The sequence below is a fragment of the Pezoporus occidentalis genome, unplaced genomic scaffold (assembly GCF_034315485.1).
Source record: "Pezoporus occidentalis ecotype Australia unplaced genomic scaffold, CSIRO_AGI_Poc_V1 ctg1110, whole genome shotgun sequence".
Taxonomy (NCBI): Eukaryota; Metazoa; Chordata; class Aves; order Psittaciformes; family Psittacidae; genus Pezoporus; species Pezoporus occidentalis.
Window position 1 is genome coordinate 12,501 of NW_026912899.1, and position 10,773 is coordinate 23,273.

Genomic DNA, 10,773 nt, shown 5'->3' on the forward strand with positions numbered 1-10,773 from the left:
CAGGTGGAACCGGTTGTGGTCGCTGGTGCCTACAAGGGGCAGGAACAGGCAGGGCTGTGGTGAGGAGCATGGGGGGGGACAGGGAGGGACCCCTTAGGGTTGGGCTGGGGGGTTCGGGGTCACCCTCGATGCCGTAGATCTTGGCCTGCAGCTCATGGAAGAGCCCCCGGAGCTTCTCGAAGTCGTCCAGGACCTTCACGTACTCGGTGCTGGGCTGGGACGCGAACTGGCTCAGGTAGAGGCGCGTGTCGGGGCTGTTGAAGTTGTTGCCCACCTGCGGCGGTGCAGCCGTGGGTCCAGGCGCTGCCGGGGGGGCTCCGGCACCGGCACCAGCACCAGGGACAGGGCCTGAGGGGTCCTGGCCAATCAGGTACAGGCAGGGGGTGCAGGCGCAGGTACAGGCACAGGAACAGGCAGAGGGTAGAGGCAGCACAGGTACAGGCACAGGTACAGGCAGAAGGTACAGGCACAGATACAGGCAGCACTGGACAGGCAGCACAGGCACAGGTACAGGCAGAAGGTACAGGCACAGATACAGGCAGCACTGGACAGGCAGCACAGGCACAGGTACAGGCAGAGATACAGGCACAGGTACAGGCAGCACTGGCACAGGCAGCACAGGTACAGGCACAGGTACAGGCAGAGGGTAGAGGCAGCACAGGTACAGGCACAGGTACAGGCGCAGATACAGGCACAGGTACAGGCAGAGGGTAGAGGCAGAGGGTACAGGTGCAGATAAAGGCACAGGAACAGGCAGAGGGTAGAGGCAGAGGGTACAGGTGCAGATACAGGCACAGGTACAGGCACAGGTACAGGCAGGTACAGGCAGAGGGTACAGGCAGCACAGATACAGGCACAAGTACAGGCAGCACAGGTACAGGCACAAGAACAGGCAGAGGGTAGAGGCAGAGGGTACAGGTGCAGGTAGAGGCAGAGGGTACAGGTGCAGATACAGGCACAGGTACAGGCAGCACAGGTACATGCACAGGTACAGGCAGAGGGTACAGGCGCAGATACAGGTACAGGCAGCACAGGTACAGGCGCAGATACAGGTACAGGCAGAGGGTACAGGCGCAGATACAGGTACAGGCAGCACAGGTACAGGCAGCACAGGTACAGGCAGCACAGGTACAGGCACAGGTATAGGCAGGTACAGGCACAGGTACAGGCACAGGTATAGGTAGGTGCAGGCAGAGGGTACAGGCAGCACAGGTACAGACACAGGTATAGGCAGGTACAGGCAGCGGGTACAGGCAGCACAGGCACAGGTACAGGCACAGGTACAGGCAGCACAGGTACAGGCAGCGGGTACAGGCAGCACAGGCACAGGTAGCACAGGCACAGGTACAGGCAGCGCAGGTACAGGCACAGGTACAGGCAGCACAGGTACAGGCAGCACAGGTACAGGCAGCACAGGCACAGGTAGAGGCCCAGGCAGAGGCGGGGCTCACGCCGATGATGTAGCGGATGATGTCATTCTTCTCCGCCTCCTGCACGCTGCCCTGGTCCACATCGGTGGCGTCGCCGTCGGTGATGATGATCAGAACCCGCCGGGCCCCGGGGCGAGCCCCCGCCGCGGGCGTGAAGATCCGGTTCCTGTGGGGCAGAGAGGGGGGGCTGAGCGGGGGCTAAGGGGTAGGTGTGGGTCACTATGGGGCAAGTGTTGGTCACTAGGAGGCAGTTGTGGGTCACTAAGGGGCGGGGTGAGGGTCACTATGGGGCAGATATAGGTCACTATGGGGCAGGTGTGGGTCGCTGTGTGTTGCTATGGGACAGATGTGGGTCATGATGGGGCAGGTGTGGTTCACTGTGGGTCGCTATGGGGCAGGTGTGGGTCACTGTGGGTCACTATGGGGCAGGTGTGGGCTGCTGTGGGTTGCTTTGGGGCAGGTGTGGGTCGCTATGGTGCAGGTGTGGGTTGCTGTGAGATGCTATGGGACAGGTGTGGTTAGCTATGGGGCAGGTGTGGGTCACTGTGGGTCACTATGGGGCAGGTGTGGGTCACTACGGGGCAGGTGTGGTTCACTGTGGGTCACTATGGGGCAGGTGTGGGTCACTGTAGGTCGCTATGAGGCAGCTGTGGTTCACTGTGGGTCACTATGGGGCAGGTGAGGGTTGCTGTGGGTCGCTTTGGGGCAGGTGTGGGTCGCTATGGAGCAGGTGTTGGCTGCTATGGGGCAGGTGTCGTTAGCTATGGTGCAGGTGTGGGTCACTGTGGGTCACTATGGGGCAGGTGTTGGTTGCTATGGGGCAGGTGTGGGTCACTATGGGGCAGGTGTGGGTTGCTGTGGGTCGCTATGGTGCAGGTGTGGGACAGTGTGGGCCGCTATGGGGCAGGTGTGGGTGTGGGTCACTATGGGGCACATGTGGGTCAGTGTGGGCCGCTATGGGGCAGGTGTGGGTCAGTGTGGGCCACTATGGGGCAGGTGTGGGTCAGTGTGGGTCGCTGTGGGGCAGGTGTGGGTCAGTGCGGGTCACTATGGGGCACATGTGGGTCAGTGTGGGCCGCTATGGGGCAGGTGTGGGTCACTGCGGGTCGCTAGGGGGCAGCTGTGGGTCGCTACGGTGCAGGTGTGGGTCACTGTGGTTTGCTATGGGGCAGGTGTGGGTCGCTGTGGGTCACTATGGTGCAGGTGTGGGTCAGTGTGGGTCGCTATGGGGCAGGTGTGGGTCAGTGTGGGTCGCTATGGGGCAGGTGTGGGTCAGTGTGGGTCGCTGTGGGGCAGGTGTGGGTCAGTGTGGGTCGCTGTGGGGCAGGTGTGGGTCGCTGTGGGGCAGGTGTGGGTCAGTGTGGGTCGCTGTGGGGCAGGTGTGGGTCAGTGTGGGTCGCTGTGGGTCAGTGTGGGTCGCTATGGGGCAGGTGTGGGTCAGTGTGGGTCGCTGTGGGGCAGGTGTGGGTCAGTGTGGGTCGCTGTGGGTCAGTGTGGGTCAGTGTGGGTCGCTGTGGGGCAGGTGTGGGGCGCTGTGGGTCGCTATGGGGCAGGTGTGGGTCGCTGTGGGTCAGTGTGGGTCGCTGTGGGGCAGGTGTGGGGCGCTGTGGGTCGCTGTGGGTCGCTGTGGGTCGCTGTGGGTCAGTGTGGGTCGCTGTGGGGCAGGTGTGGGTCGCTGTGGGGCAGGTGTAGGTCAGTGTGGGTCGCTATGGTTCAGGTGTGGGTCGCTGTGGGGCAGGTGTGGGTCGCTATGGGGCAGGTGTGGGTCGCTGTGGGGCAGGTGCGGGTCAGTGTGGGTCACTGTGGGTCAGTGTGGGTCGCTGTGGGGCAGGTGTGGGTCAGTGTGGGTCGCTGTGGGTCAGTGTGGGTCGCTATGGGGCAGGTGTGGGTCGCTGTGGGGCAGGTGTGGGTCGCTATGGGTCAGTGTGGGTCGCTATGGGGCAGGTGTGGGTCGCTGTGGGGCAGGTGTGGGTCGCTGTGGGGCAGGTGTGGGTCGCTGTGGGGCATGTCACGGTCGCTGTGGGGCAGGTGTGGGTCGCTGTGGGGCAGGTGTGGGTCACTGTGGGCCGCTATGGGGCACATGTGGGTCAGTGTGGGTCGCTATGGGGCAGGTGTGGGCCGCTGTGGGGCAGGTGTGGGTCGCTATGGGGCAGGTGTGGGCCGCTGTGGGGCAGGTGTGGGTCGCTATGGGGCAGGTGTGGGTCACTGTGGGCCGCTATGGGGCACATGTGGGTCAGTGTGGGTCGCTATGGGTCAGTGTGGGTCGCTGTGGGGCAGGTGTGGGTCAGTGTGGGTCGCTGTGGGGCAGACTCACGTGACGTAGGCGATGGCTTTGAAGGTGTCCGTGAGGTGGCCGAGCTGGCGCAGGCCCCGCAGCAGCTCCCGCGGTTGGGGCCGAGCCGCGTACTCGGCCAGCGAGAACTGGGGCTGGACCTCGGTGGAGAACTGCACGGCCCCGAACTGCAGCGGGGGTCAGCGCCTGCCCCACAGCCGGGCCCACACAGCCCCCCGGGCCCAGAGAGCCCATAGAGCCCCATAGGTTCCATAGAGCCCATAGAGCCCCATAGGTTCCATAGAGCCCATAGACCCCATAGGTTCCATAGAGCCCATAGACCCCCATAGGTTCCATAGAGCCCACAGACCCCTATAGGTTCCATAGAGCCCATAGACCCCCATAGGTTCCATAGAGCCCATGGACCCCCATAGGTTCCATAGACCCCATAGACCCCCATAGGTTCCATAGAGCCCACGGACCCCTATAGGTTCCACAGACCCCATAGACCCCTATAGGTTTCATAGAGCCCACAGACTCCTATAGGTTCCACAGACCCCATAGGGGTGACCCCCATAGACCTTATGGGGCATAGGGGGGGTCCATGGGGTCCATGGGGCCCCATGGACCCCATGAATGGGGCAGGGGGGGTCCATGGGGTCCTTATGGGGATGGGGGGTCATAGACCCCCATAGGGGCTGGGGGGGTCCATAGACACCCCATGGGGGGTCCACGGGACCTTAAACCCTGGGGGGGACATGGGGTCCCTATGGGGAACCCCATAGACCCCTTATGGGGATGGGGGGGTCCATAAACCTCCTTATGGGGATGGGGGGTCCATGGGGTCCTTATGGGGCTGGGGGGGTCCATGGGGTCTGTATGGGGATGGGGGGGTCCATGGGGTCCTGATGGGGCTGGAGGGGGGTCCATGGGGTCCTTAGGGGGATGGGGGGTCCATGGGGTCCTTAGGGATATGGGGGGGTCCATGGGGGGGGATGGGGCCCACGTGGATGGGGCTCCATGGGGCTGGGGGGGTCCATGGGGTCTGTATGGGGATGGGGGGGGTCCATGGGGTCCTTATGGGGCTGGGGGGGTCCATGGGGTCCTTATGGGGATGGGGGGTCCATGGGGTACTTAATGGGCTGGGGGGGTCCAAGGGGTGTGTATGGGGATGGGGGGGGTCCATGGGGCCTTATGGGGCTGGGGGGGTCCATGGGGCTTATGGGGGGATGGGGGGGTCATGGGGTCATGGGGATGGGGGGTCCATGGGGTCCTTATGGGGATGGGGGGGTCCATGGGGTCCTTATGGGGCAGGGGGGGTCCATGGGGTCCTTATGGGGCTGGGGGGGGTCCATGGGGTCCTTATGGGGATGGGGGGGTCCATGGGGTCCTTATGGGGCAGGGGGGGTCCAAGGGGTCCTTATGGGGCTGGGGGGATCCATGGGGTCCTTATGGGGATGGGGGGGGTCCATGGGGTCCTTATGGGGCTGGGGGGGTCCATGGGGTCCTTATGGGGCTGGGGGGTCCATGGGGTCCTATGGGGCTGGGGGGTCCATGGGGTCCCTATGGGGCAGGGGGGGTCCATGGGGTCCTTATGGGGATGGGGGGTCCATGGGGTCCCTATGGGGCTGGGGGGGTCCCTATGGGGCTGGGGCTGGGTGGGTCCATGGGGTCCTTATGGGGATGGGGGGGGTCCATGGGGTCCCTATGGGGCTGGGGGGGGTCCATGGGGTCCTTAGGGGGCAGGGGGGGTCCATGGGGTCCCTATGGGTCAGGGGGAGTCCATGGGGTCCCTATGGGGCTGGGGTCCCTGCGGGCGCCCCTCACCCTGGTATCCGGGCGCCAGGAGCTGCCGGGGCCGCAGGCGCGGGTCCAGGCGCAGGCAGAGGCCGCTGCTGAGAACGTTCCGGTCACAGGAACGGGTGAGACCCGGGCCGCAGGCCTGGGGGAGGGGAGGGGTCAGGGGGGGCATGGGGGGAGGGGCGTGGGGGAGGGGTCGTGAAGGGGGCATGGGGGGAGGGGCAGGGGAGTGGGGTCATGAAGGTGGCGGGGGGGAGAGGTCATGGGGGGTCATGGGGGGAGGGGTCATGAAGGGGGCATGGGGGGAGGGGCGTGGGGGAGGGGTGGGGGGGGCATGGGGGAGGGGTGGGAGGTCATGGGGGGAGAGGTCATGGGGGAGGGGAGGGGGGAGGAAAAGTGCATGGGGGGAGGGGTGTGGGGGAGGGGTCATGAAGGGGGCATGGGGGGAGGGGTCATGGGGGGTCATGAAGGTGGCAGGGGGGGAGAGGTCATGGGGGGTCATGGGGGGAGAGAAGGGGCATGGGGGGAGGGGCGTGGGGGAGGGGTCGTGAAGGGGGCATGGGGGGGAGGGGCGTGGGGGAGGCGTCATGGGGGGGCATGGGGGGAGGGGCAGGGGAGTGGGGTCATGAAGGGGGCAGGGGGGGAGGGGTCGTGGGGGGGTCATGAAGGGGGCATGGGGGGAGGGGCGTGGGGGAGGGGTCATGGGGGGGGCATGGGGGGGAGGGGTCGTGGGGGGGTCATGGGGGGAGGGGTCATAAAGGGGGCATTGGGGGGAGGGGCGTGGGGGAGGGGTCATGGGGGGGCATGGGGGGAGAGGTGGTGGGGGGTCATGGGGGAGGGGGCATGGGGGGAGAGGGGGAAAAGTGCGTGGGGGGAGGGGTGTGGGGGAGGGGTCATGGGGGGGCAGGGGGGGAGGGGTCATGAAGGTGGCATGGGGGGAGGGGCGTGGGGGAGAGGTCATGAAGGGGGCATGGGGGGAGGGGTCATGGGGGGGTCATGAGGGGTCATGGGGGGAGGGGCGGGGGGGAGGGGTCATGGTGGGGTCATGAGGGGCCATGGGGGGGAGGGGCAGGGGATCCTAGGGGTGGGGACCCAGGGGTGAGGTCCTGGTGGCCCTGGGGGGAGGGGCCATGGGGGTGGGGCCTGGGGCAGGGCCTCGATCCTTCCCCTCCCCCCTGCCCCTCCCCCCCCCATCCCCGTTCTCACGATGGCGCCGTCTCCGTCCCTGGCCAAGGCCATTCCCATGTGGGTGCGGGAGCTGTTCCCTGCAGGGGGCACGGACCCTCAGTCCCGTCCCATCCCCCCCCATCCCCTCCCCATCCCCTCCCCATCCCCCCCACCCCCTCCCCATCCCCCCCATCCACCCCCATACCCCCCCCCCCCCCCCCCCCATCCCCACCCCCTCCCCATCCCCCCCATCCCCTCCCCATCCCCCCCCCATCTCTCCCATCCCCCATCCCCCATCTCCCCCCACCCCCTCCCCCATCTCCCCCATCCCCCCCCATCCCCCTCCCATCCCCCCCCATCCCACCCCCATCCCCCCCATCCCCCCCATTCCCCCGCCCCCCCATCCCCCCCATCCCCCCCCCCCCCCCCCCATCCCCCCCATCTCCACCTTCCAGCTCCAGCTCTTGGCATTCTCCGCTCCCCACTTGGCATTGGAAGAGCCGCCCCCTGCCCCCCACCTCTGCCGGGGCCCCCACCAGCAGCCTGTGGGGGGAGGGACCCACACCCCATGGGACCCACACATCCCATGGGCCCCACACATCCAGCCCCACACCCCATGGGACCCACACATCCAGCCCCACACATCCCATGGGACCCACACATCCAGCCCCCCACATCCCATGGGACCCACACATCCAGCCCCACACCCCATGGGACCCACACATCCAGCCCCACATCCCATGGGACCCACACATCCAGCCCCACATCCCATGGAACACACACATCCAGCCCCCCACATCCCATGGGACCCACACATCCAGCCCCACATCCCATGGGACCCACACATCCAGCCCCAAATCCCATGGGACCCACACATCCAGCCCCACACCCCATGGGACCCACACATCCAGCCCCACACATCCCCTGGGACCCACACATCCAGCCCCACATCCCCTGGGACCCACACATCCAGCCCCCCACACCCCATGGGACCCACACATCCAGCCCCCCACATCCCATGGGACCCACACATCCAGCCTCACACCCCATGGGACACACACATCCCATGGGACCCACACATCCCATGGGACCCACACATCCAGCCCCACACATCCCATGGGACCCACACATCCAGCCCCACATCCCATGGGACCCACACATCCAGCCCCACACATCCCATGGGACCCACACATCCAGCCCCACATCCCATGGGACCCACACATCCAGCCCCACACATCCCATGGGACCCACACATCCAGCCCCACACATCCCATGGGACCCACACATCCAGCCCCACACATCCCATGGGACCCACACATCCAGCCCCCCACATCCCATGGGACCCACACATCCAGCCCCACATCCCATGGGCCCCACACATCCAGCCCCAAACCCCATGGGACCCACACATCCAGCCCCCCACATCCCATGGGACCCACACATCCAGCCCCACATCCCATGGGTCCCACACATCCAGCCCCCCACATCCCATGGGCCCCACACATCCAGCCCCACACCCCATGGGACCCACACATCCAGCCCCACACCCCATGGGACCCACACATCCAGCCCCACATCCCATGGGACCCACACATCCAGCCCCCCACATCCCATGGGACCTACACATCCAGCCCCACACCCCATGGGACCCACACATCCAGCCCCACACCCCATGGGACCCACACATCCAGCCCCAAACCCCATGGGACCCACACATCCAGCCCCACATCCCCTGGGACCCACACATCCAGCCCCCCACATCCCATGGGACCCACACATCCTGCCCCCCACATCCCATGGGACCCACACATCCAGCCCCACACCCCTTGGGCCCCACACATCCAGCCTCACATCCCATGGGACCCACACATCCAGCCCCACATCCCATGGGCCCCACACATCCAGCCCCACACCCCATGGGACCCACACATCCAGCCCCACACCCCATGGGACCCACACATCCAGCCCCACATCCCATGGGACCCACACATCCAGCCCCACATCCCATGGGACCCACACATCCAGCCCCACACCCCATGGGACCCACACATCCAGCCCCAAACCCCATGGGACCCACACATCCAGCCCCACATCCCATGGGACCCACACATCCAGCCCCCCCACATCCCATGGGACCCACACATCCAGCCCCAAACCCCATGGGACCCACACATCCAGCCCCACATCCCATGGGACCCACAGGAATTCACCCCACATCCCATGGGAAACCCATATCCAATTCTGGGACCCACATCCCATGGGCCCCACACATCCAGCCCCACATCCCATGGGCCCCACACATCCAGCCCCCCACACCCCATGGGACACACACATCCAGCCCCACACCCCATGGGACCCACACATCCAGCCCCACATCCCATGGGACCCACACATCCAGCCCCACACAACATGGGACCCACACATCCAGCCCCACATCCCATGGGACCCACACATCCAGCCCCACATCTCCTACCGGGACCCATTGAGCTGCAGCACTTGGTGCCCGAAGCTGCGGGCACCTCTGTGGGTCAGGATGCGATGTGGGGCTGGGTGGATGTTGAAGGCCTGGCTGTGGGGCAGCGCTGTGGGGCAGAGCAGGGGTGGAGGAGGGGCAAAGGGCACCACCCAGCCCCACGGCAGGACCGGGCCACCATTTCCTTCCACAGAGCACCAGGGCTCCTCCCCATTGCAGGCAGTGGCCCCTAACCCTGCCCCATAGCACACAGGAGCCCCCCATCCCTGTCCTATAGCACGCAGGAGCCCCCCCATCCCTGTCCTATAGCACGCAGGAGCCCCCCATCCCTGTCCTATAGCACATAGGAGCCCCCATCCCTGCCCCATAGCAGGCAGGAGCCCCCCCATCCCTGCCCCATCGCACGCAGGAGCCCCCCCATCCCTGCCCCATAGCACGCAGGAGTCCCCCATCCCTGGCCCATTGCAGGCAGGAGCCCCCCCATCCCTGCCCCATAGCACGCAGGAGCCCCCCCATCCCTGCCCCATATCCCCCCCATCCCTGCCCCATATCCCAGAGCATCCCTGCCCCATATCCCCCCCATCCCTGCCCCATCGCACACTGTAGCCACCCCCGCCCTGCCCCATAGCACGCAGGAGCCCCCCCATCCCTGCCCCACTGCAGGCAGGAGCCCCCATCCCTGCCCCATAGCACGCAGGAGCCCCCATCCCTGCCCCATAGCACACAGAAGCCCCCCCCCTCCCTGCCCCATAGCACGCAGGAGCCCCCCATCCCTGCCCCATTGCAGGCAGGAGCCCCCATCCCTGCCCCATAGCACACAGGAGCCCCCCATCCCTGCCCCACTGCAGGCCGTGGCCTCCATCCCTGCCCCACTGCAGGCAGTGGCCTCCATCCCTGCCCCATAGCACACAGGAGCCCCCCATCCCTGCCCCATTGCACGCAGGAGCCCCCCCATCCCTGCCCCATAGCACGCAGGAGGCCCCATCCCTGCCCCACTGCAGGCAGCAGCCGCCATCCCTGCCCCACTGCAGGCCGTGGCCCCATCCCTGCCCCACTGCAGGCCGTGGCCCCATCCCTGCCCCATAGCTCACAGGAGCCCCCATCCCTGCCCCACTGCAGGCCGTGGCCCCAGCCCTGCCCCATAGCTCACAGGAGCCCCCATCCCTGCCCCACTGCAGGCAGTGGCCCCATCCCTGCCCCACTGCAGGCAGTGGCCCCATCCCTGCCCCATAGCTCCCAGGAGCCCCCATCCCTGCCCCACTGCAGGCAGGAGCCGCCATCCCTGCCCCACTGCAGGCAGTGGCCCCATCCCTGCCCCATAGCTCCCAGGAGCCCCCATCCCTGCCCCATAGCTCCCAGGAGCCCCCATCCCTGCCCCATAGCTCCCAGGAGCCCCCTTGACCCCCCCGTACCGGCCACCAGCGCCCCAATGACCGCGATGACGCCGCCCGCGGGGGCCATTGCGGGAGCCCCACGTGCTCCCCTCCCCCCCCGGCTTCCTTCCTGCCCCTCCCCCACGCGGGGTGCTGCAGTGGGGGAGGGGCAGGGCAAGACCGGAGCCGGGGTGGGGGGGGAAGGGATGGGATGGGGATGGGGATGGGATGGGATGGGGATGGGATGGGATGGGATGG

At 66.7% G+C, this 10,773-nt stretch overlaps 1 protein-coding gene across 1 annotated transcript in view; it reads right to left on the minus strand.

Moving 5' to 3' along the window:
- The window catches only part of LOC134171210 (integrin alpha-L-like), a gene marked incomplete at its 3' end in the record, with an annotated part of 22,584 nt that extends 11,961 nt beyond the window's left edge, over window positions 1-10,623 (minus strand). The window contains exons 1-9 of the mRNA XM_062633209.1: window positions 10,555-10,623; window positions 9,143-9,251; window positions 7,118-7,212; window positions 6,709-6,767; window positions 5,505-5,644; window positions 3,745-3,900; window positions 1,452-1,596; window positions 124-274; window positions 1-29 (exon numbers count right to left, since the gene is read on the minus strand). The exon at window positions 1-29 is cut by the window's left edge and continues 39 nt beyond it. Coding sequence (XP_062489193.1) covers window positions 1-29; window positions 124-274; window positions 1,452-1,596; window positions 3,745-3,900; window positions 5,505-5,644; window positions 6,709-6,767; window positions 7,118-7,212; window positions 9,143-9,251; window positions 10,555-10,603 — 933 coding nt within the window. The remainder of the gene's footprint in view (window positions 30-123; window positions 275-1,451; window positions 1,597-3,744; window positions 3,901-5,504; window positions 5,645-6,708; window positions 6,768-7,117; window positions 7,213-9,142; window positions 9,252-10,554) is intronic.
- Between the last annotated feature and the right edge of the window lie 150 nt (window positions 10,624-10,773).